The following is a 25120-nucleotide window of genomic DNA, read 5'->3' on the forward strand; positions in this document are numbered from 1 at the left end:
AGTATCCCTTTAAGGTTGTGTGTTTGTTCAAATATAAGCTATTTAGTGTATAAAACATGCATCAAAGGAACAAGTGCGCAGCCATCTTTAGAATTTATCTTTGAACTTCCGTTTTTGCAGTAGCTCTAGCAATGCTGTTGAAGTGGATTTTATTGTAGAGTTAACGAAAGTTTGCGTTGCATTTGAATTGTAGGCCTAATGTTCGAAGAGGATGTCATAAGAAATGCCAGTAGGCTGGGAAGATTATTAAATGAGCAGTTAATTCATAAATTCTTGTACCTTCAGGCTGTAGAAATACTAACCGGAAGACCGAAGACAAGGAGTGCAGAGCCAAAAAAAGGGGCGGAGCTACATAAGGTCTATCAGTTTGTCAGTTGAAACATCAGCATTTATGGTAAGCTGGGATATATGGTGTGAAATCTTTTTATTGAAAGTGATAACTTTAAGGAGATTTATGATCGGTGATCAGGTTTACAGCATTGGAATTTATTGCTCTGCTTTAGCTTGGCATCCAATATATTCTCAGAGTTGTTGCTCAACAGTTTATTATGTCAGTTAATTATGTGCCATAAGACATTAATTCTTGTTTGAGTATAGCCTACTCAAGTCTTCTTAGGAACACTGCTCTCATCTTATCTTTTAAAGATTTTTCCTAGGACTTTATCATACAATTATGATAAACTTGAAGCAGTAGGCTAAATGTTTTACTTAAAGGAAACAAAAGGCACAGTTTGCATGTATTAATTTTGTACGTTACGACAGCTACCAAATCATAAATGCAGACCTTAAACAAATAGAATGGAAGGATGTGATTTGCAGCTTTTATTCGAAACTGCAAACAAGTCTGACCACAAACAAAATGTCTGTGTCCAAATTCCACTAATGAAGAGAAAGGGCACTACAGAGAAATGAGCAGCAACTTTGCATGCATTCTCTGAAATTATGTTTAAAACAGCATGCTCTGTTCAAGCTGTGGCTTAGAGATTAGTGGATCTCATGTGCTACAAATGCATTTGATTTGAAGTCTTTTCTAATTTGTTGGAAACAAGAGAGATCGTGTAATGTCTGCATATGGCTATGGCTTGGGAAAAGGCCAATTTTTTATCAGTGCAGTGATCACGTGTTCTTATTTCATATCTACATTATTATGGTGGTTATCTGTAAATGTTGAAGGTCAAGAAGGTTGGTATATTATAACAAATCAGTGAATGTTGTATCCTGTAATGTTACAAAAAGCATTTTGAATAAGTTGGGTTGAAAATAACGAGAAATAACAACAACCTCCTGTTTTAGTATCAGCAAATGAGGCAAAATTTTGCACATCTCATGGATATTATAATTAATAAAAACTAGAACAAAAAAAACACCAATGAATAAATAAATAAATTCAGTAGTTGCCAAAGCAACATTTCTAATTTTCATTTAGTTTGATGTACTAAAATGACTAAAATTACAAAATAAATGAATTAAATTAGTAAAAACTATGAAGACAACAGTAAAATGAAAAATAAAATAAAACTAAATATTAATTTCAAATATTAATAAAAGCTATAATAAAATCTAAATGATGCTAAAACAACTCCACCTTTCATTACGTTTTAATCAGACAAACAAACAATAAATAAATGTTTACTGATAGTTATTAAAAAAAACAATATAAGATATTTCTCTCTGTCTTCTCCAAAGATATAAATAAGAAACGGTGGAAATTAGGATTTGTTTTGCTCATGCTATCGTGGGCTGACTGCATGACTATTATTTGTGACGAATTACTGTCCATTCTGTGGCCTTTTTTTCTTTCTTTTTTTTTTTGTTGGTAACTTAAAACTTAAGATATTTAAGGTTCAGGTTCTCAGAATCAGATTCTCAGCATGTTTAGCACCAACTGTGTTAAATGCACAGTCCCCTCAAATGCAGGCGAATGCCCATTTGTTCACAATTTACTGGATTCCAATCACAATGCATACTACAATATACTAAAATTTATGTTTATTGAATATAGAAAATATACATTTTATTGTAGAATTCATTGTGATTAAATGAATCTGAACATATTGACAGTATCAGCATGGATCAACTTTAACTCAAAAAAAATAGTTTTTAGTTTCCAATACAACTGTAAAAATGCTATTCACTGCCATTAATTATTTTATGTAACAAAAATATTGATAAGAGGAAGGTTACTGAGACCAAGTCAGTAAAGTTAGTCATGTGATCTTAACATGGGAACCCTCCATATGACTGCTGACTTTTGTCTTCAGAATTATCTAAAATAAAACAGACCCCACAGCACAAAAACATGCACAAAAGTTAAAACGGTTTGCTATTGGTATACAGTTTTTTTTTTTTTTTTTTTTTTTTTTTTTACAGAAGGTCACACTGACCTGCTGCTTATATCTGAAGTCTCTATAATTAGATAAATACAATTTGCAACTGTTTACATTTGACAAACAATCATAACCCCAAACGAGGAGATAAGAATTCTGGTTAGCACACATTGTAAACATGAGACTCTCAGTTCTGAAATGAGAGGCGGAGTCTTCATCTTCCTGGAGGCTTTATAGACAGTGTGTGTTGGAGCACTGACCGTCACTTCTTCGGAGAAACTTTGGGAAGATGCAGTACGACTACAGTAAAAACAAGGAGGAACATCCGGAGCCCATCAGAGCTGAAGTTAAAGGTAGGAGGAGAAAAATACGTTGCCTGTATTGAATCACTGCCGTCTGTTTATAAACCGAGTAGTCTACTAAAAAACTTGAAACACACATTTTCTTAATTTGCACTTTTCCGTGTTTTATTGTATTTCTCACGAGAGGCAGAGGGTTTTAGTAAAACACTGATATTGTAAATAGGCTACGCCATTCACAAATATGTTCAGCATATATCTCTGTAAAGTATAGCTACAAAATTTACCACAACCACTCTTTTTTTTAATATATTGCATTATTTGGTGTCTTTTATTAAGTAGATCACTGTTGTTAACGTTCTGTGTAGCTCACATGTCAAATACCTACAGCGTTTTAAAAGAAACTTTGTCACAAAGTAAACAAATTTATACTACTGGGTCGTTGAATGCTTGAATCTGATTGGCTGACGAGCGTTTTGAGGCGTGCAATTATTTTCTGGGAAACACACGGTGAACGTAGTTCCAGGCAGCTCTCTTGACCGCATCACAGTTCCATATCACTTCGCATTGTAAAACCAAAGTCCCTTCAGTAAAACTATAATATCGGAAATTACAGGACTAACAAAAACAACAACACGACAGACGATTTTCCGAAAGTAAATACACATGACGTTTCTGAAAGCATAAAATTGTCATGAATTAATGTTCTGCAACTGTAACTTTTCTCTTAAATTAAAAAAATAATAATAATAATTATTAACAATTCTCAGTGATTAAATACATTCATTGCATATAATAAACCTGACGTGAAAAAAAAAAAAAAAAAAAAAAAAGAAAAAAAAAAAAAAAAAATATATATATATATATATATATATATTATCTAAATTTATATTACCATGTTTAGTCCAAAGGAAATAATACTTTAAAGAGAATGAGAATAAGAATACCTGAAAACACTGTATAATTAGATGCAGTTCTCTGTCATCTATTAAATAAAAGTAATCACAGACATGATACAATTGGTAGTTTTCACTGTACTTCCTCTAGGGTTCATGCAGAGTTGTGAAAGATTGGAAAGTGCTTGATTTTAACAGTTATGTTTTCAAGGTTTGAAATGTACAATTATTTTCAATATCTTTCATGAAAATGCATTTTTTTTTAAATGTTTTTGCTGCTTAGAATATCCAGTTAGCATGATTAAAGCAACAAAAATTGAGTCAGACTGGAATTGAGAACTAATGGTATATAGATCAGTGCTCTCATGGCACTGAATCAACAAAGACTATAGAATACCCTTAAAGAGACTTTGGAATCAATGCCAGCACAAATAACGTATGAAGTACACGTGAAAAAAACTCTCCACGGTCACTATAAAGGTAACCCAGACACGGTATAATCTTCAGTAATAACTCATTTACTTAGGACAAATATTTGCGTTGTGAAATAGGTTGATGTGTATACGTTAAAAATCCATACTAGAACACTTATCATCGTACCGAAACCTGGCCTGTCATTTCCATGGTGACCAAAAGCCACATTTTTCATTTTTTTTGACATTCACATCATAATCTCTTTGTATTTAATTACTTTTTATTAAACAAAACCAGCCAAAATAATACAGTAGTGATTTAAAAAAAAGTAGTGATTTAAAAAAAAAATCAATGATTCATTTGAATTAAAAATGTGTGCTGCTTATACACTAGACAGAAACTGCTTTATGCAACAATATAAGTAAATGTACAGTAATTTTATAGTTTAATATAAACCGCTTTCCCACCCTTGAAAAGCACTGGCTGCTACTGCTTGAAAGTACTGGAAAAGTGCTTGAATTTCACTCTGTTTAATCTGTACTTGCATTTACTCATTTAGCAGATGCTTTTATTCAGAGTCGCTTACAAAATAGGAAAAATACAAAAGCTGACAATGTGTCATCATGATACTGAATTTAAAAAATAAACCAAGTAGAGCAGAAGTGTAAATTACAGAAAATAGAGAAATAAATAGTTTTAAGTGCCTTAAGGGGTATCTTTATTTATGATTCTAGTGCTCATGTAGATCTGTAGCAGTTTTCACTTTGTGATAGCAAATGGTTTGGACAGAGAAGTGGACATAAGCAGTTAATTATAACAAACTGCCCCATGTTTCGTTGTCTCTGCAGGCTTGATTCCTGAATGGCTGCAGGGCACGCTTATACGCAATGGACCCGGCCTCTTCTCTTTGGGAGAGACAAGATACAACCACTGGTTTGATGGAATGGCACTTTTGCACAGTTTCACTATTAAAAAAGGTATTTAATGTCTCTCAGCATTCTGTGTGCATTTCTACCATCATGAGGGTTACGTTACCTCTGTGCTCCATATGAATATATTGATTATTGTTTCATTTTCAGGAGAGGTGACATATAGAAGCAAATATCTTCGAGGTGACACCTACAACTCCAACACGCAGGCCAACAGAATAGTGGTGTCAGAGATGGGGACAATGGCATACCCAGACCCATGCAAAAATATATTCTCCAAGTAAGTAACCTTACTGACTGATTCAGTCAATTCAGAAAGAAAACTCCTCAATGAAAAGCAGAAATGCATCAACTTAATGAGAAGAAATCTCACCTCAGTTATTTTGTTTAAGATTTTATCCTTTATAGCATGCTACTAGGTATCAATAAGAGTATTTGACCTTTACCTTTTCATTTTTATTGAAACTAACCTATGTACCCGAAAATTGAGATTTATAAAAACCTGTTAACTCCTGAGACAAACAGCTAAAATTCAACTAGTGACTAAGAATAGAGTATAGAGTTTAGTATTCTTTTCATATAAAACAGTTCATCAGATGTTAAATATTTCTAAATGTTCTTTTTAACTCTCTTTTCAGAGTGATCACCTTCCTCAGCCACACCATCCCGGACTTCACTGACAACTGTGCCAATAATATAATCAAATATGGCAATGACTACCATGCGACATCTGAAACCAATTATATTCGTAAAATTGACCCCATCACTTTAGACACTCAAGACAAGGTAAAAAAAAATGCAGTCATGGAACTCTAGATGGTGCTGACTTTTATGCCCTTTACATGCAATCTGCTATCATTTAGTACATGGCACAAACTGATTGGCCTCTGGTGATTCTGCTGCAAATGAAATTGTTGGATCATCATTTAAATAATCTGGTTCAGTGTTTGCTGTAAGCTCATTCCTCTGAAATCCCCCACCTCCCCCAGCTCCACTTGTCTAGATTTGCTACAGGATTTATGTATGCCTGTTTATGCAGCAACAGCAAATCTTGCATGCTCACAGCAGCTTGTCTACGTATATTTGATTTAACAAATCCTTACAGCAGCAGCTTGTATAGCAGATTTATTCCGCCAAGACCAAATACATTAACATTGTCTACAAACATGTAAAAACTTTTCTGAGAGCTGTCATGATTGAAATGTTCTTCATATTTACATGTTCTCAAAGAATATTGCTGTGGCTTTATTCACTCAAGTGGACTACCTGAAATACCTTCCTGCAAATATTGTGGCATCACATACGCATTATGATACAGAAGGAAATAGCTACAGTATGGGAACATGCATTGCAGAGAAGGGCAAAACCAAATACTTGTTGTTCAAGGTTCCAGGAGGAAGTAAGTGTGCTGTCATAATTTCGGTTTCATGGTGCACCTTACTTTTTCTCATCTTTGTTCAAATCCGTAACCTCAAGTATTATATAAGTAATATACTTGGCTCAGATTGCACCGTTCATAGAGACTTGAGAGTAGTTATTTTGACTTGATGAACCACTAAGCAACCACCAATAACACTATAACAAATGCATAGTAACATGATAAAAACTAGAACACCTGATATAAGTGATAGTTAACCCAAAAATTAATATTTGCTGTAAATTATAGGCTATTAAAAATGTAGATGAGTTTGTTTCCTGATCAAAACAGGTTTGGAGAAATGTAGCATTACATAAGTTGTTGATGAGTTTGTTTTTTGATGTGAGTGGTTTTGGTGAGATTTAGATATCAAACAGCTGATAAAAACATCAGAATAGTACAATCCAGTCAAGGACTACAGTCCATCAATTAATGTCTTGTGTAGCGAAAAACTGCATGTTTGCAGAAAACTATTTCATCATTAAGACGGATTTGTAACTTTAAAATGTTGCTTCCAGGGTAAAATATGCGTCCTCTATCCATAATATTGATTTCTGCAGTAGAAAAAGTCATCTTATCTGTATCAGGAGAGATGTGTGCACAGATCATGCTTCATTTACAATTGAAAACATTCAAACATTTCTAAACAAATATGTTGGTGGATTTTGATGTGAGATTGTGGATTTTTTCGCTGGACGAAGTGTAATTATGGATTATGGACTCGTATTTTTGCCAGAAGTGGTAGTTTGAAATTAAAAATGCCTTAAGGATTGATTTGTCTCTAACAAACAGCTTTTCACTTCACAAGATGTTAACTGATGGACTGGAGTGGTGTGGATTATTGTGATGTTTTTATCAGCTGTTTGGACTCTCATTTTGACGGCACCCATTCACTGCAAAGGATCCATTAGTGAGCAAGTGATGAAGTGCTAAATTTCTCCAAATATGTTCTAATGGAGAAACAAACTCCTCTACATCTTGGATTGCCTGAGTGTGAGTAAGCTCAGTGTCTTTCCTCACTAATTACATGACTTGCCAAGAACTACTAACCCGCAACAATTATTATTTTTTTTTTTTAAATCAGGTAGGTCAGACGGGTCTCCACCGTTGAAAAGTGCTGAGGTCGTGTGCACCGTGCCCTGCCGTTCCCTCCTCACGCCCAGTTATTACCACAGCTTTGGCATGACTGACAACTACTTCGTATTTATTGAGCAGCCCCTAAAGCTGGATATCCTCAAAATGGCCACAGCCTATCTGAGGAGGGTCAGCTGGGCCAGCTGCATGAAATTCCACCCTGAAGACAGCGTAAGAATGAACTCTTTCAGATCTCTGAGTGTAGTCTAGACATGTGTCTGTCAGCTGGACAGTGTTACAGCTTACCTCACCTATCTGAACCATTCTTTCATCGCTTATGCTCATCAGACCCTGATTCATCTTATTGACCGAAAGACAAAGAAGGAAGTAGGGATCAAATTCTACACGGGTGCGATGGCTGTCTTCCATCAAGTCAATGCCTTTGAAGATGATGGCCATGTTGTTTTTGATGTGATCTGCTATGATGACAACAGCTTGTATGAAATGTTTTACCTGGACAAGTTGAAGGAGCAGATGGGAGCAGATACTACGTACTGCAAGCCAAAGTGCAAAAGATTTGTGTTGCCCCTTAACGACATGGTATGTTATGTTGTTCAGTTTTTGCAAGGCAGCACTGAATCTGGTTGGTTTTGTTTCAAAACCTTGAAACCTTTAGCTGCTGTGCAAATAACACCATCAATAGAAATCTTCTTTTTACGTCTTTTCAAAGCATCTGATCATAGACAGTAAACAGATGGTTTATTTTTATTTTTTTCTTTCACACCCAGGGTGAGACAGGTGAAGATCTGGTCAAACTTAAATACACAACAGCAAGTGCTGTGAAGGAGAAAGATGGAAAAGTTCTGTGTCAGGGCGAGGTTCTCTGTGATGGTAAGCCAATGACAATGGGGAGGCTTAATTCCTCTCTCTCTCTCTCTCTCCCTCTCTCTCTCTCTCTCTCTCTCTCTGTGTGTGTAGGCCTCAGTCACACTCACATCCATGTGTTTTTTCTTTGATACCGTAGGTTTTAACTACTAATTTCCTTATTTATTATGTAAGGTAATGCGTAAAATAAACTTAGTGGGGGCAAAATGTACTGAAATCTCTCATACAAACAGCTGTTCTTTGTAATAGTCATCTTATTTTCATTATTTTAACACGATTAGTCCTCAATTTGGTGAACACTCCAAGTGTCATGATGGTCACAAACCATTAATTTCACTAAGCTTATTGCAAAGTAAAAAAAAAAACCCACACAGATCATGATTTCAAGTCATTTTAAGTTTAAATGTGTTGTGATATAAAGCGGTGATATCCAAGTGAGTGAGTTGTTTACTTTTTTGTTAAGCGTGTGTGTGTGTGGTCCTGGTATTCCCTATATTATAGGGAACAAATGTCCCAACAAGGATAGTAATACCAGTTAATTTTGCACTTGTGGGGATATATTTTGGTCCCTATGAGGAAACAAGCTTATAAATCATACAGAATGAAGTATTTAAAAAATCTAAAAGTTTTGTGTGAGGGGATAGAGAAATACAGTTTGTACAGTATAAAAATCATTATGCATTTGGAATGTCCCCATAAAACATGGAAACCAAGTGTTTGTGTGTGTGTATATATATATATATATATATATATATATAATTACATTTATTATATATATTAATATATATAATATAATATATATATATATATATATATATATATATATAAAATTACATTTATTATTTTTAATACTTAGGCTCTCTTAACCTCTAAAGTAATTTTATTTAATTTACTGTAGGTGTGGAACTTCCAAGAATTAATTACAATTTCAATGGAAAGAAGTACAGATATTCTTATATGTGTTGTGTGGACATATCCCCGGTGGCTAAAAAGGTATTGACCATTTTCATTTTTACAGTACATTTATGAATTTGGCAAAATTTCAGGGCAAATACATTCCATAAGAATCAAAGCCATGACCTTGGCTTCAGTGTTAGTGGCATTTTCTACCAGTTTTTGTGAGCCCTCGCAATTTTTTTTTTTTTTTTTTTACAGATTGTGAAGTTTGATGCTGAGACAAAGCAGCAGATTGAGTGGACTGGAGGAGACGGTTTTGCCTCCGAGCCTGTTTTCATTCCCAGGCCTGACGCAGTTGAAGAAGATGATGGTAATTTACTCTTTCATAATAAATAATTTGTGTGACATTTGTGCTTTTGACCAAAACAGTCACATTCAGCTGGATCACATCATCAGGAAAAAAATGATGTGTAAATTACATTGACTGGCATTTAATTTTCATTTTATGCTTTTATACATTTTTAACTTAACTTGTCTTAACACTAAACTGTTTGCTGTCTCTTTTCTCAATTTTTAGGTGTAGTGCTGACTAGTATCATTAACGCCAAACCAGCGCAGGGTGGCTTTCTACTGGTGCTTGATGGCAAGTCTTTCAAAGAGGTTGCCCGGGCATGTATAGATGTAGATTTTCACATGGACATGCATGGCTACTTCATACCAGACAGCAGTTAAGAGTTTGATGTCTGCCAGCTGCATAGGCATAATAACAGGGATTGAGAATCTCCTGTAAATGTTGGGATTTTGATAATCTAGTTACAAAGTTGTCAAAGACATATTGTATGAAGTTGTGTTTTATGACTGACTGTATACAGCTGTTAGCCGAAAGAAAAAATCAGGACAACCCCCGAGCCATGAAGATGTTTCTAAACATGATTCTGATTTCTTGTTTGGAAATAAAATATGTACTTGTATAAACTGTAACTGTTTGAAAGGTCATTAATTGCATTTAGTTATATCAAACAGAAACGTGAACTATATTTTTTTGCTTGCATTCAGAAATCATAAAGTGAAGTTATTTCTGTCATTATAGTTCGAGCCAGTGTTAGTATAGTATAGTACTATATAGCCAGTGCATTTAAAATACTGTACATTCAAAATACATTTTTTTTAAAGGCTGCATCTTTTCAGTATAAAGTTACTGCGCTTTATTGTTGGCTTCAAGTCATCTGTTATTGAGCTATTAATATCGGCACAAATGAAAGAAAAAAAAGTAATTCTTTTGTTAATGAATTATGTATGCAACTAGTCAAAAGTATGAGTTTGCCTACTTATTACTAATTTCTGCATTTATAATAATACTATGATTGTATCTATGAAACAAAACCAGTGTATGGACTTGAAAAAATCATGGCCTCACATGAAATTCCTGTTTTAATTTTGTGAAGTTTTTAAAATATTTGTCATACTATAATACTGTCTTGATCTGTTTAGTTACTTTTTACTATTTTTATTATAGTGTGATTTTTGGTGAAGTGCATTAAAACCAGTTTAGGATTACGCACGATTAGGGATGTAACGATTCACTCAACTCATGATTCGATTCACTATTTATTTATGATTTTTTATTTATTTTTTTTTTAAGAATGATTTTTAATTAAATTTGTATTTTTTTTGTTTCTTTTTATTATTGTTTTGAATTTATTTTTTAAATTTATTTGTGAATATAATAATATACTAATATAGCACTTGCATATTATTGCTCTTTTGTTGGTTTTGATTGCTTCTGTAGTCCTCATTTATAAGTCGCTTTGGATAAAAGAATCTGCTAAATGACAAAATTTAAACAGAATGTAAATGTAAATAACAAAACTAAATAGAAATTTTAAAACAAGTCCCAAATCAAATAAATAAGTAACACAAATAAAATAAATCTCTTCATATAAACAAAATAAGGCTTTGTCTGTGCTCTTTCCATTTAAAATTAGAGGCAACCACTGCATTTTAATCATGATCCAAACAAAGATGCTGCATACATACAACACAAGCAGTTTTTAATCTAAATTAGACTGTATAATCTAGAAATTCTGAAGCAAAAACAGAATGGTTTGACTTCAGTTTTTTAAACTATACATAAAAACATCTGCATGAAACAGAGGATGAGTTGAATGAGATGCAGATTCACTTTCTGCCAGCAGGTGGTGCTTAAAGCATTTCCTTGGTTTCTGCTGTAAACAAAGCAGTGCTGCACTTATGAACTTTAATATGCATTATACAGAGGCAAGATGAAAAGAAAAAATACCATCTAAACTCTTCTAAAGACAGTAAGTTCCCCTCATATAAACTCCTACCCCTAAATGAATCGCGATTTATTTAGCATCTCAACTGATTTGAATCGTCACATATTTTTAATTGATTTTCAACCGGCTCACGGTCAGGGGCGTCGGTCTGGGGGTAAAACCAGTACTGATTACCAGGGCCCAAAGGAAGAGAGGGCCCTTGAAAAGTCTGGAATATATTTTATTTTACCTGGATATTTTCATGGGGGCCCATCAGGACTGCCTGTGCATAGGGCCCGGGATCTTGTGCAACGTCCCTGCTCACGGTTAATCGTTACATCCCTACATCATAGGCCTTATTATGATTATTATTATTAATCCTAATAACCTTATATGACCCGCAACAAAAATGAACTAAAAACAAAACACAAAAATGTTCTACCCCCCTTATTTAATTCTTAGATAAAAACAAGTGCGATTTCAAAGAAAATTCTGTCATCGTTTACTCACCCTCAAGTTGTTGAACATAAAATGCTTTGAAGAATGCGAAACAGCAAGATTATGGCCTGTTATTAAATGCATATATAATAACAATTGAGATTTCAATTACATTTTCATCACTGAAACTGTACTATGAAATCTGGACAGACACCTTCCTGAACGAGCCGGTATGAATCTTTTTAGAGAACCGACTCCAAAGATTCGAATCAAAAGGACTATTCAAATGAAACCTCCACTACTCTCGATTGATCACCAGGGGGCGCCGGAAACGTGTTCCTGAAGGTGGTGACGACATATTCCTGAGACAGGCGCTGGAATTAAACGGGACATGACTTTGTCAAGTCTATTTTCAGTTTAATATTTTCATTATATCTTGAAGAACTGACGAACTGCCTCTGCACCAAAATGTCTGTGCTCAGAGCCATCAGACGCAACGTAAATGTTTGAATCTTCTCTTTCTTTATCTCAGCGCGTGTGTTTTGCCTGCGTTTGCTCAAAATGACAGTTGCACGCGCTAACGTGACAGCGTTGTTTGTGAATGGACCGCAGCGAGCGTAAAGTTGCTCTGTCACCTTGTCAAATACCAGGCAGGCATACTGTCACATTGTAAAATCATGCTTACATTCAGCTGACATGTGTCTCTCTCTCTCTGTGTGTGTTCAGCCTCAAGTGTTGTGTAGAAGTCTGATCGCGCGCTCTGCGTCCAGTCTGACCGACGGAGAGACGCGACTCACGCGAGTGCTGCAGGAGAAGTTTCCTCGCGCTTCATCGCTCAAGGTTGTGGATATATCAGGTCAGTCCAGACTCCGAATGAAGCTGAAGATCTGACTTGTGTTTAAACAGTGTGCTGTAATGTTTGTGCGTCCGTTTCAGGAGGCTGCGGTGCAATGTACGAAATACACATCGAGTCCGATGAATTTAGAGGAAAGAGAATAGTGCAACAGCACCAGTTAGTCAATCAGGTAAATCAAATCTGAAATCTAGTATTATGTTCAGTATAATAGTGCTCTACTACTTCTATTAGTTTTTTTTTTATCACTTAAATGGTCATGTGGTGAACAGCTGAAAGCTTTAGAATATAGGAAACATTTCAAATGGCTAATCTTACATGTTTTAAGCTATAAAAATTCAGTTAATTCAGTTGATTCGCATTAATATAGTCTCATATTTTAATTAATTTACCTTCTCAAATGCATTCAAACTCTCTTAGCCTTCAACAGAGGAGAGAATTGCATAAACTCTGGATCGAACCTGATCTGAACTGGATTGGATTTGTTTGTTTGGTTTTGTCAACTCTAAGCAGCTTTGTGTAACAGGCCGCTAGTCTCATTTTATCATTCGTCTGGTTAATTTATTCCTGTAGTTATTGCATAAGTTATGAGAACACAATACATGTCGTTAAAATAGTATTCAGTGTAAATCATAATCTGTGGTTTGTTGTTCAACAGGCTCTCAAAGATGAGATTAAAGCCATGCACGGTCTACGCATATTCACTGACGTTCCTAGAAAGTAGGAACTGCTCGGCGTCATTCTCACATCACGTCAGTCTGACGTCTCACTACCGTATCATATCACACGCCTCAGTCTGTCTCTCTATATAAAGTAAATTATGCAGAGTTATAACAGTGGCAGAGGAGTAATTTACAGATGTTATGAATAAGCAATGTACAGTTATGGAAATATAGCTATGGCTCACGAATGCTGTAATACGCACAAAATAAAAGACTGTCATATTTTTAATTTCGTGCCTGTGAATTAGAGTGTGAAAGGAGAATGTAAATGAGAGTGTGCAAGGCATGTGCATGGGTTGAATCTTCGGTCACTGTTCAGTAGTTTTTTGATCCCGTTGTTTGTGTACGATCACACTTGAAGTAGCATTGTCTGATTTATTTTCTGTTCTGTCATTAGGTCTGTTGATCCATTAAATTATATCACATCCTTTCCCCTTGTGTGGCAGAAGATTGATTGTATTCTAGGACAAGCAAACCAGATTATTATTTAATATGTAATGTCTTCAGTGCTTGTATTTATTAAATGACCAAATGCATGGGTAGGTTCTACAGAAACCATTTTCACCACTAGATGTCAATGAGCATTTTAACAGTCGTATTTTGAATCGTATTGCCAGTGACTAAATAATAGAGAACTAATCCAATCCAGTCCACTTTATTTCTATAGCACATTTTACAAACACAAAGTTTCCAAAGTGCTGCACAAAAGACTCAGAACATACAAAGCAATTAAAATATATAGAATACAAAAAATACAAATAATAAATACCACAAAAGGACCACAGAACTCACACGCAGTTAAAAGCCAAAGAATAAAAATGAGACTTTAGACGAGCCTTAAAACACTCAACTGTAGGGGCAGTTCGGACTTGGAGGGGCAGAGCGTTCCATAGTTTAGGTCCAACCACAGAAAAAGCCCTGTCCCCCCGAGTTTTAAGTCTTGACTTAGGGACTGCAAGCTGTAGCTGGCCCTCTGACCTCAGTGTCCGCGCTGGCATATAAATTTGGATGAGGTCCGAGATATATGTTGGGGCCAGTCCATTCACAGCTTTAAAAACAAACAATAAAATCTTAAAATCAATTCTAAAACGAACAGGAAGCCAGTGCAATGAAACAAGAATTGGAGTTATATGAGTGCGCTTTTTGGTTCCTGTTAAAAGACGTGCTGCAGAATTTTGGGCTAACTGTAAGCGTGAAAGTGCGTTTTGATTTATACCAATATAAATTGCATTACAGTAGTCTAAACGAGAAGAAATAAAGGCATGTGTTACTTGTTCAAAACTGTTCCTGTTAAAAGGTTAGTTGAAAGAAAATGGTTTGTTTTTGTTTGGATGGAGGGGGTGGATAAAACTAGATTTCACTACTGCATTTATTTGTTTGTTTAGTTTAAAATCACTGTCTATTTTTACCCCAAGGTTAGTTACAACAGGATGCACAAAATCATTGAGGGAGCCCAAATCTATCATGGGGTAAATGGGGCCAAACTGGATAATCTCTGTTTTACTCTCATTTAGTTTTAAAAATTTTTGGGCCAACCACGCTTTGACTTCCTTTAAACATTCAAGAAGGGGTGTCAGGGGGCTGCCTTCATGCTTTCTGATTGGCATATACATTTGACAATCATCAGCATACAAATGATAGGAGATGCCATGCTTTTTAAAAATTATTCCAAGTGGACTACAGAACTACAGTACTTTATGATTTTTTCATCTTCTCAAGTATTTTTGCATTAGTTTCTTATGTAGGCTATTATGAGTTTTACGGTATTGTAGCTTGTTTGGGTACCGTATGTGACACATGATGTTCTGCTTTCCAGTGTGGATAAAAGCATTCAATCAGATTCATTAGCGAATAGTTTGGTTAGGAGAGTTGTTTTAGGTTATTTTGGGTTTTTTTTGTTTCGGACAATCGTTTAAGTGGTTCAGAATGTTTAAGTGGGCTACCAGTTTAAAACGACAGATATTATGGCACCATCGACCTGTCTGCCAATTCCCCGCTGGAAACAAGCCGGTTGCCAAGAACCCCTTATGCCAGACCAGAAGTCCAACTTTGGGCGTATATCATACGAACGTAAATATCTCCAGGTAGGTATCTAGTTTCCTTAAGTTAAATATTGCGGTTTATCATTGCGATTTGACGACACTGTGTGTCTGCAGTGTCTAAATGCAACAATGTGTACATTTTGAATTAGATTTTACTAGATGTATATATCTGTTGATTTAATCTTCATGATAATGTGGATATAACGTATTGAAAATTAAATGTTTCAATTTATTTTCTACAATAAACTTCGTTTCAATCGGTGTGCCCATTCCCTTTGTCTATATTTGCGACTCACTCAAAGTTTGCTTAAAGGTGCTACATTTCCCCGTCAAGTGTTAGATATCTGGGAAAGATATAAATTTACTTTGGGCGTATATCTTTAAGTTATATTGAGTTAAATATTTGGGTTTGTATTTGCGTTTATGTATTTATGTTTAATTTTGTTGTTTATATTTGCATTTCCGAATAAATGTGTACAAGAAGTCCAACAATATATATATATATATATATATAATATATATATATATATATATATCTATATATAGATTTTTTAAAGAAAATATTATATTTAGGATAATTTTTTTTTTTTTTTTTTTTTTTTTGGAGGGGCTATATTTTTTGGAGGGGCTATATTATTTCGAAAAAGTCTCGTACATTCTAAAAGTCCAGTGATTTATAAATGTTGTGCGAATCGGTTCGAATGAACGGTTCTAAAGAACGACTCGTTCACGATTCGAACATCGCTAGTGGATGGTGCGGCGGCAGCAGAAAAGAGAGCGCAGTCTCCGGGAGGGCTTCGGCAGACCGTTGGGCTGTTCACATCATCTTCAGACATGGCAAAGGAAGGGACTGAGATTGCTGAAGAGACCGAGCAGATGATAGACCAGAAGGAGCCGGACAATCCCGTTTCTGCGGCGGTAGATCCAAAAGAAATGCGGGCTGTGGTGCTGACGGGCTTTGGTGGTCTAAACAAACTCAAAGTCACCAAGAAACCAATGCCAGAGCCTCAAAGAGGAGAAGTCAAAATTCGCGTGAAAGCATGGTAAATATTTAATCTTAAATAGTCATTTATTTAATCTTTTTCCACATGCGTAATGACTATGATGTGGCACATCTGAGACTTCGCGCGACTGGAAACAGCAGCAACATGTTGCCGCAGAAAGAACAGGTGTCTTCATGATATCCATATCAGTCATTTTAATAAGCATTCAAAACAGTTCATGACATGAATGTCGGTGGTTTTGGAGGTTAGACGCGGTTTTAATTAAATCATCAGAAAAAAAAAACGTTTTGTTGGTTCCTCTGCGGAGCTCGGCATACACTGCAGAGATTTCAGACCATATGCTGTGCTGGCTTATGACTATTAATTTACAGAAACAAAAGATTTAACAGTTCTGTGTCACATTTAGGAATAATATTTGCTAGCAGATCCTCATCTGGTTTGTTCTTGATGTGCTTGACTGCTTTTGGGACATTTAAACTTTAGTAATATCGTGTAAATACTAAATAAATTTTCTGATCTATGATTGAAATGAACTAGAATTAAGTATTAGCTATTTATCTTGATGTCAACATTCATTTTACAGTGGGCTGAACTTTCTTGATCTAATGGTGCGTCAAGGAAATATTGATAATCCTCCAAAAACTCCTCTTGTGCCTGGATTTGAGTGTTCTGGGATTGTAGAGAGTGTTGGAGAAAACACCAAAGGCTTTGAGGTATGTGCAGAAATGTTTTTAATGCTGATGTTTTGGTTGTGTACTTATTCAAGAAGCAGTTAGTGCTTTTCTAAGCTTTCATAAAAATGCTTGGTTTAAAAAAAAAAAAAAAAAAAAAAAGGTCCTGGTTTTGTATGCTTCCAATATCAGTCTTTTCAGTATGGTACTGCGTTTGCTTTATAGAGTTTTAAGGAATAGTTCTCCCATATATGAAAGTTTCATCCAAGATATAGATGAGTTTATTCGTTGGATCACCAGTAGATCTATTGCAGTGAATGGGTTCCATCAGAATGAGACCTGATAAAAACATCACAATAATGATAATGTAATAGTAATGAATACGGATCAAGAGCTAACGGCTTGTGACTTGTAAGGAAGATATGTGTTTGTTTTTTTATTTTAGAAAAAATCCAGTGTTTAAACCATAAACTATTGCTTCTGGCCAAAATAATCGAGGCCATAATCCATTAAAAGAATTCCTCCAGTGAAAATGAAAAAATCCATCCCCTGTTGTCCTCTCACATTTGTTAAGAACTGTTTTGGATGGTTTATACTTATAAACGCTGCTTGATCTTTGCATATTTCTACCCTCACTTTATTAGACGAGACAGCCTTTTCTCTGGAGAAAGCAATATAATAGATAGAGGATGTATGTATTTTAGCAGGAAGCAAGATTTGGAATTAAAAGTGTTTTAATGATGAATTTGTTTATTACAAACACACAGCTTTCCACTTCATAGGATGATAATTAATGAGCTGGAGTCGTGTGGATTACTTGCAATGTTTTTATCAGCAGTTTGGACTCTCATTCTGACGGCACCCATTCACTGCAGAGGATCCATCGCTGACCAAGTGATGCAACGCTAAATTTCTCCAAATCTGTTTCAATTAAAAAATTAACTCATCTGCTCATCTTGAATGCCTGAGGTTGAGTGAATTGTAAGCATTTTCTTATTTTGGATGAACTATTCCTTTAAGGACATGTTTTGCCTCCTTTCAGATAGGTGACAGAGTGATGGCCTTTGTAAACTACAATGCTTGGGCAGAGGTGGTGTGCACACCGTTGGATTTTGTGTATAAGATCCCAGACGACATGACATTCTCAGAGGCGGCTGCCTTCTCTATGAACTTTGTGACTGCCTACATGATGCTGTTTGAAGTGGCCAATCTCCGGGAGGGGATGTCTGTATTAGTTCACTCCGCAGGAGGTGCGGTGGTAAGTCTGTTGCTTTGAGGGAAAGGTTTAGTAAAGAAACTTTGATATCGCAGATATTAAAGTAATGTTTATTTTAGCTTATTAAAAAAAAAAGGGGATTTGGACACAAACATATAATCTGATCCCATACTGATATTCAGCTTTCCAAGCTTCGCAAATTAAACTCTAAACAGCTTCATTATTTGGCTTTTGGTGGAATATGATCAAAATGAGTTCAAATCTGTGACTTTCTCCTCTATTTCCATATTAGGGTCTAGCAGTCGCTCAACTTTGTTCCACTGTCCCGAACGTCACTGTGTTTGGGACCGCCTCGCCCTTCAAGCACGAAGCCATAAAGCATTCAGTCACTCATGTGTTTGACAGAAACATCGACTACGTTCCAGAAGTTAAGAAGTAAGCACCAAAACTGTTGTTGTTGTTACAGGAAAGTAAATGAGCGTGGAGAAGCGGGATTGGTTGGATGATGAGAATATAAAAATGAGTCATACTGGGAGGCCAGTGCAAGTCTGAGAAGGCAGACGTCACCAGTACTTCCTCTAGACCTGCGTGGCTCCAGTCCCCATGGCAACACCCAGCAGATGGGAAAGTAGTGTGTTGTAGTATGGGGAGGGGCACCTGTACGTCCTTCTGATCAACCACACAAAGCCAGAAAATGTGCAGCAACTGACTCATTTAGAGCCAACCGCAACAATTATGAGAAAACATTATTTTGTAGCAGATTAAAGGGCTGGTGTCTAAAAATTCATATGGTGAATCTCATTTGTGAAGAATCTTTTGATATAGACCTATTATTTTTGGTTACACTGTATTTTAAGGTGTCCTTGTTACAGTGATACATTTAAGTATATTATTTACTACGTTTAGTTACTATATGGTTGGGGTTAGTGTTACTTGAATGTAATTATGCATAATTTATTGCTGCTGTTATAATAGTAGGCACCTGTATCAAGGACACCTTAAAATAAAGTGTTACCTTATTTTTTACTGGTTTCCTTTACAAAAATAAATCAATAAATAGATAGATAAATAAAAATTATTGTAGCAAGATAATGGTGGAGTAATGCTAAAAATACTATGGTAATTCTAAAATACAAAACAACAACAATATAATATTATTCTGGTTTATGCCTAGAGTGATACAAGAGTGATGCTTCTTGTTAGTTTTATTGTTACAAAAATAAAAAAATGACTAAAAAAAAAATGTCTAAAAATTCCTATGGTGAATCTCATTTGTAAAGCATCTTTTTATCATTAAAAAAAAAAAGTGAAAAAAAAAACTACAGTAATGTTAAAAATACCATGGTAATTCTAAATGACAAAACAACAACAACATGTTATTATCTTGGATATGCCTAGATTGATAGTACTTGATTGTTTTGTTAGGTTTATTCTAACAAAATAAATGTTTTATTAAAATAATTTGATTTTGCTGCACGTTTATGTTTGAACAAAGCCAGAAGATGTGCAGCAACTGACTCGTTCAAAGCCAACTGGAAGAAATTTGAGAAAACGTGATTTGAGAAAACAGTTCCCCTGGATCTCATTTGTAAAGCATATTTGGTCTGTTTTTATTAGTTTCCCTTACAAAAAAAAGTCTTATAGCAAGACTATGGTGCAGAAATGGCACAAATATCATGGTAATTCTAAAATAAGAAAACAATAACTACAGCATGATATTATCTTGGTTTATGTCTATAATGATGGCACTTGGTACTTTTTGTTAGTGTTATTCTAACAAAATATATAGGCTATTTAATTGAAGTGATTTGATTTTAATGCATGTTTATGTTTAGACAAAGCCAGAAAATATGCAGCAACTGACTCATTTAGAGCCAACTGCAACACACTGGTGGATTTTATTTGTAAAGCATATTTATTCGATTTTGTTATTGGTTTCCCTTACAAAAAAATAATACAAATAAATACAAATAAAAAAATGTATAGCAAGACCATGGAGCATAAATGGTAAAAATACCCTGGTAATTCTAAAGTACAAAACAACTACAACATGGTATTACCTACAATGGTAGTTCTTGATGTTTTTTTAGAATATAAAAAACAACAACAACGTATTACTATCTTGGTTTATAACTACTGTTAGTGTTACTCTATCAAAATATGTTTTATTGAAGGGATTTGATCTTGGTGTACGTTTATGTTTATACCAATTCATGTAAACTGAGTATGAGAGAGGAGATTAGGACTCTTTTCTCCTCTGTGGTTCCACATTCCTCTCAGGATCAGGGGCAAAGCAAAATTAAATTGGTCTCAAGTTGGTCTCTCTTCCACAATAGGCAGGACCCAGGCATCACAAGACCTCCTAATGGTTAAGCCTTGCAGGCGGTCCAAGATCCATGAAGTCAGGAATGCATTAGAGCCCATGTTTCTAAAGACATACCTCTCATTCCTTATTAGCTGAGACACTAAAAAATATTCAATATTAGGGCAATATTAATATTCCAAATTTTCAAAGACCCCGATTTAAGCAAGCAACCAGTACTTAGAGCAGTAATATGGTTAATGATGTCTCTTTTCTCCTGCAGGATATCTCCAGATGGAGTAGATATTGTACTGGACTGTTTGTGTGGAGAGAACACAGGAAAAAGCCTAACTCTGCTCAAGCCCATGGGAACGTACATCCTGTATGGTTGGTACAAACGGATGAAGAGCATTTACATAACACTGAAATTAATGAAACATTTCAAAATGAAAATTCTGTCATCATTAAAGGGTTACTCCACCCCAAAAATTTTGTCATTAATCACTTAACCCCATGTCGTTCCAAACCTGTAAAAGCTTTGTTCATCTTCGGAACACAATTTAAGTTATTTTGGATGAAAACCGGGAGGCTTGTGACTGTCCCATAGACTGCCAAGTAAAATACACTGTCAGGGTTCATAAAAGTATGAAAGACATCATCAAAATAGTCCATCTGCCATCAGTGGTTCAACGGTAACGTTATGAAATGACGTGAATAGTTTTTGTAGGTGAAGAAAACAAAAATAATGACTTTATTCAACAATTCGTCTCCTCTGTGTCTCTCTGCATCACTGTAGCAGGAAGTGTACGCTCTTCTGTATTAGCCGTGCCACAAGGATATGTTTTCTACGTGTATTTATGCGTTTGAAAGAAAACAGCGCATCCGTGTGGTGCTGTTGACACAGAATAGCGTACGCTTCCTACTGCCTATAATATAGCCTACACATAAAGAATATCAGCCGATATATCGGTATCGTTTTTTTACTCCCTAATATCGGTATCGGCATTGGCCCCCCAAAAAACCATACCGTTTGAGCTCTAAAAGCAATTATTTAAATTGTAATTTAAAGTATATTTAATTTGACATTATTACAAATTACACATTAATTTGACATTATTGCAAAGTGCATTTTTAAAAGCATAACTAAGTGTGTTAGGAAACATAGCATACTCTCTTTAAGTACTCTTAAGTGACCTTATACTTCATCAGTCTTATAATATCTGCAAGTACAGTATTTTAAAAATATTTTTTTTTTTAGATTTAAAGTACACAACAAGTGGACATGACCAATGATGACAGAACTTTCATCTTTGGCAACTATTGCATCATGCAATGGATTGTAGAGAAAGAGAAAAAATGTAGTAAGATGTCATTCCCCATGAGTAGGAAATATCCAAAAGGTTCCTGTGTGACCTCTTGACCCTCATTTAAAAGCAGTCACAAGGTGTCACATTCTAGGTGGCCAACAGCAAATTAAGGTTAATCACATAATTCTCCTGAAGGATAATGCCTGCAACTTTAATTACTTCAATTCCCTTAGCTTTCTGGTCCATTAGGAATATTTAATTAGGAGGGACACCACAGAGAAGAGATAATGTAAAATTTTGGTTTAAGAACACATTGCTGCCAAATGAATGAGTCAGTTAACATAATTCTGGATGGAGCTTATTAATAAGAGAGCCATTTGGCATTGCTGTAATAGTGCCATGATTTATTGCTTAATATGCCAAGACTCTACTTTGTATCTTTTAAGATTCTATGTCCATTAAAAATAGACAGAGTAATTTCTGAGCCACTTGCATCTACAAAATTGATAATTGTTTTTAAACATGTTTTCCGATTACTGCCCATCTGCCATTGGTTAAGTTGAAGCTTGATAGACGTTGAACCAATAGGTTTGTTGGGATGTTCAAACAGTGCAGTGTTTGGAATGCTTCACAGAGACACAGTGTTACACTGTTAAATGCATTTTATGCAAGTAGTCTGCAAGATCTCATTGATTTACATTACAAGCTATCAGAATTTCATCTTACTTTTTGGCCATAAAAATGTCAGCAACTGCAGCCCTTTTTTGCTCAGTTTGGGCCTCTGAATAAAACTGAAGTGTTTTTCTTCCTGAAGTATGAGCTCCATATTCTCCTATATGAGCCATAGAAGTCTGGTGTATCAAATATGATACTCAACAAAAAACACATGTGCAAACCTTTTTATATCACATTTAAAAAGGCTTCTGAAAAATATATACAGTATTAAAATATATCTTTGTGAACATATTTCCAGGTTCATCAAACATGGTGACAGGAGAAACAAAAAGTTTCTTCAGTTTTGCTAAATCTGTGAGTAGAGTTTAAAATATCTATCTTCTATAACATCTTAAGTTTTGGACCATAATGAAGTTTTGGTGATCAGTTTATTGTTAAAAACATTGCTCTTTATCTCACAGTGGTGGCAGGTTGAGAAGGTGAACCCTATCAAACTCTATGAAGAGAATAAAGTCATAGCCGGATTCTCGCTCCTGAACCTCCTTTTCAAGCAGGGAGGGTGCAACCAAGTCAAAACAGCGGTTCAAAAACTTCTTTCCCTTTACGACCAAAAGAAGATCAAGCCTGTTGTTGATTCCTTATGGGCACTCGAGGAGGTAAGAGACAGCGCTTTCAAAAGCAATCTAATTTTCTTCCAACTTATGAAATGTATAAACTCATCTTACTCATGTACTTCACCAGTCAGATGTTTGGAATAATTAAGATTTTGTAATGTTTTTATAGGAGTGTGTTATGCTCACTTTGGCTGCATTTATTTGATCCAAAATACAAAAGGAAAACTGTAATACAATTGTGAAAAATTATAATAAATAAAAATAAATTTTCTATTAAATTTATTGCATGTTCTGTTTTAGGAATCTTTTGATGAATAAACAGTACAATATAACCGCATTTATTTGAATCTTACTTACCCAAAAATTTGAAATGGTGTATTATGGTACCCACTAAAATATTAATCAGTGAAAACTGTTTCCTACGTTGATAATAACACCAAATCAGTATATTAGAATGATTTCTGAAGGATCATGTGACACTGAAGACTGGAGTAATGATGCTGAAAATTCAGCTTTGCATCACAAGAATAAATTACATTTTAAAATATATTCAAATTGAAAACTGTAAAATTGTATAAAAAATGTAAAAGTATTTTAACATATTACAGAGTTAAAATAAATACAGCCTTGTGAACAAGAAATATTACAAATTTTTGACCGGTAGTGTATCTTTACGTGCATATTGTACTTTTAGTATCACAATTTTTACTCTTTTCAATACACGAAGTTAGCCAATCATTTACACAGAAGCCTTAAAGGTGCAGTGGCGGAAACAAAGATGGACCATTTCTTAGGTTTAGAAAGAATAAAAATTGGTAATGTAAAACAAAATTGTGGCTGTTTTTAGATCATGGAACCTCTGGAAAAAACAGGGAATGAAAAGTTAAAAAATATATACGATAGGATCTCTATGAAATCTATAGATATATTAAAATATTCGCAAGTCTGCAAATTGCCATTCACTACCCATTTTCCATTTTAATGTGATGAAATTTAGTCAGATTTGACTCAATGTTGACTTTAATTTCATTGATCAGTTCAACACAGTGACTCATTTTATATTTAGAGTTTGATTCTCTTTCTTAGTGCTTGGCTTGTCTGAAGTGTGATTTCACTTCGGATTTCTGTCACCAGTCAAGCAATAAATTTACCTCCTCTAAATCCCTGAAAATTGATTTCCCTAAAGCCCTTTGAAAGTTCGGTTTTTAAAAGTAAGACGCGTGCCAACCTCCATTCCTGCATGCAGTCAGCTGCTGTCTCAGACCATCAGATGACAGGTGGGCAGTCCGGCCCTGGTGCATCTTTTTGCTTTGATTACGGCTGGTTTATGTCGTTCTGTTCTTCCTACACAGCCAGACAGACCTCCCTCTGTGAAACCCAACAGAGCAGCACAGTCTGCAGCCAAACCAGTCTGTGTTTAACATATATGTTTCATTTGCATTGCAGAAGTCTAGTTGATTGATTGCACATAGAGTGATTATTGCATTATTAATGTTGAAAATGAAAAATATTATGCTGCGATATCCTGAGTGGTGTAGTGGCACATTTTGCTTCTTAGATTATGCAGTTGGAAATCACTTTTCCTTACATATACAGTATACTACACTGCAATACTGTACTATACTATACTACTGTTCATTTGAACTTTCTGTTCATCAAAGAAACCTAAAAATGTATCACAGTTTCCACAAAAATTTTAACTGCACAGCTGTTTTTATTGATGATAATAATAATAAAATGTTTCTTGATCAGCAAATCAGTATATTAGAATGATTTTTGATCATGATACACTGAAGACTGGATTAATGAAGCTGAAAATTCAGCTTGGCCATCGCAGGAATACATTTTAAAATATATTCAAA

The 25120-nt window shown here is 35.0% G+C and overlaps 3 protein-coding genes across 3 annotated transcripts in view; all 3 read left to right on the forward strand.

The window, feature by feature from the left end:
* Positions 1-2524: 2524 nt before the first annotated feature.
* LOC109110468 (beta,beta-carotene 15,15'-dioxygenase-like) lies at positions 2525-10119 on the forward strand. The gene is made up of 11 exons (XM_042728561.1): positions 2525-2680; positions 4785-4913; positions 5016-5145; positions 5504-5651; positions 6123-6264; positions 7367-7587; positions 7705-7956; positions 8145-8247; positions 9140-9234; positions 9397-9508; positions 9716-10119. The coding sequence occupies exons 1-11, from the start codon at positions 2617-2619 to the stop codon at positions 9868-9870; spliced, it is 1551 nt and encodes a 516-aa protein (XP_042584495.1). The 5' UTR covers positions 2525-2616; the 3' UTR covers positions 9871-10119.
* A 2057-nt stretch (positions 10120-12176) lies between these two features.
* Positions 12177-13857, forward strand: LOC109109926 (bolA-like protein 3). Its single transcript, XM_019122946.2, has 4 exons — positions 12177-12350; positions 12579-12708; positions 12789-12877; positions 13364-13857. The coding sequence occupies exons 1-4, from the start codon at positions 12321-12323 to the stop codon at positions 13427-13429; spliced, it is 315 nt and encodes a 104-aa protein (XP_018978491.1). The 5' UTR covers positions 12177-12320; the 3' UTR covers positions 13430-13857.
* Positions 13858-16117: 2260 nt separating this feature from the next.
* Positions 16118-25120, forward strand: part of LOC109110466 (vesicle amine transport 1-like) — a 35096-nt gene continuing 26093 nt past the window's right edge. Inside the window, exons 1-7 of the mRNA XM_042728562.1 lie at positions 16118-16512; positions 17057-17186; positions 18187-18402; positions 18653-18795; positions 20946-21049; positions 22943-22998; positions 23106-23300. Coding sequence (XP_042584496.1) covers positions 16304-16512; positions 17057-17186; positions 18187-18402; positions 18653-18795; positions 20946-21049; positions 22943-22998; positions 23106-23300 — 1053 coding nt within the window. The 5' untranslated portion in view covers positions 16118-16303. The remainder of the gene's footprint in view (positions 16513-17056; positions 17187-18186; positions 18403-18652; positions 18796-20945; positions 21050-22942; positions 22999-23105; positions 23301-25120) is intronic.

Source organism: Cyprinus carpio, chromosome B7 (assembly GCF_018340385.1).
Source record: "Cyprinus carpio isolate SPL01 chromosome B7, ASM1834038v1, whole genome shotgun sequence".
NCBI classification, from domain to species: domain Eukaryota; kingdom Metazoa; phylum Chordata; class Actinopteri; order Cypriniformes; family Cyprinidae; genus Cyprinus; species Cyprinus carpio.

Coding starts and splice junctions, on each gene's coding strand:
- LOC109110468 (XM_042728561.1), top strand. CDS start 2,617: ATGCAGTACGACTACAGTAAAAACAAGGAGGAACATCCGGAGCCCATC. Junction 7,588..7,704: donor AATTCCACCCTGAAGACAGC/GTAAGAATGAAC, acceptor TATGCTCATCAG/ACCCTGATTCATCTTATTGA. Junction 8,248..9,139: donor GGGCGAGGTTCTCTGTGATG/GTAAGCCAATGA, acceptor AATTTACTGTAG/GTGTGGAACTTCCAAGAATT.
- LOC109109926 (XM_019122946.2), top strand. CDS start 12,321: ATGTCTGTGCTCAGAGCCATCAGACGCAAC. Junction 12,709..12,788: donor CAAGGTTGTGGATATATCAG/GTCAGTCCAGAC, acceptor CGTCCGTTTCAG/GAGGCTGCGGTGCAATGTAC. Junction 12,878..13,363: donor AGCACCAGTTAGTCAATCAG/GTAAATCAAATC, acceptor GTTGTTCAACAG/GCTCTCAAAGATGAGATTAA.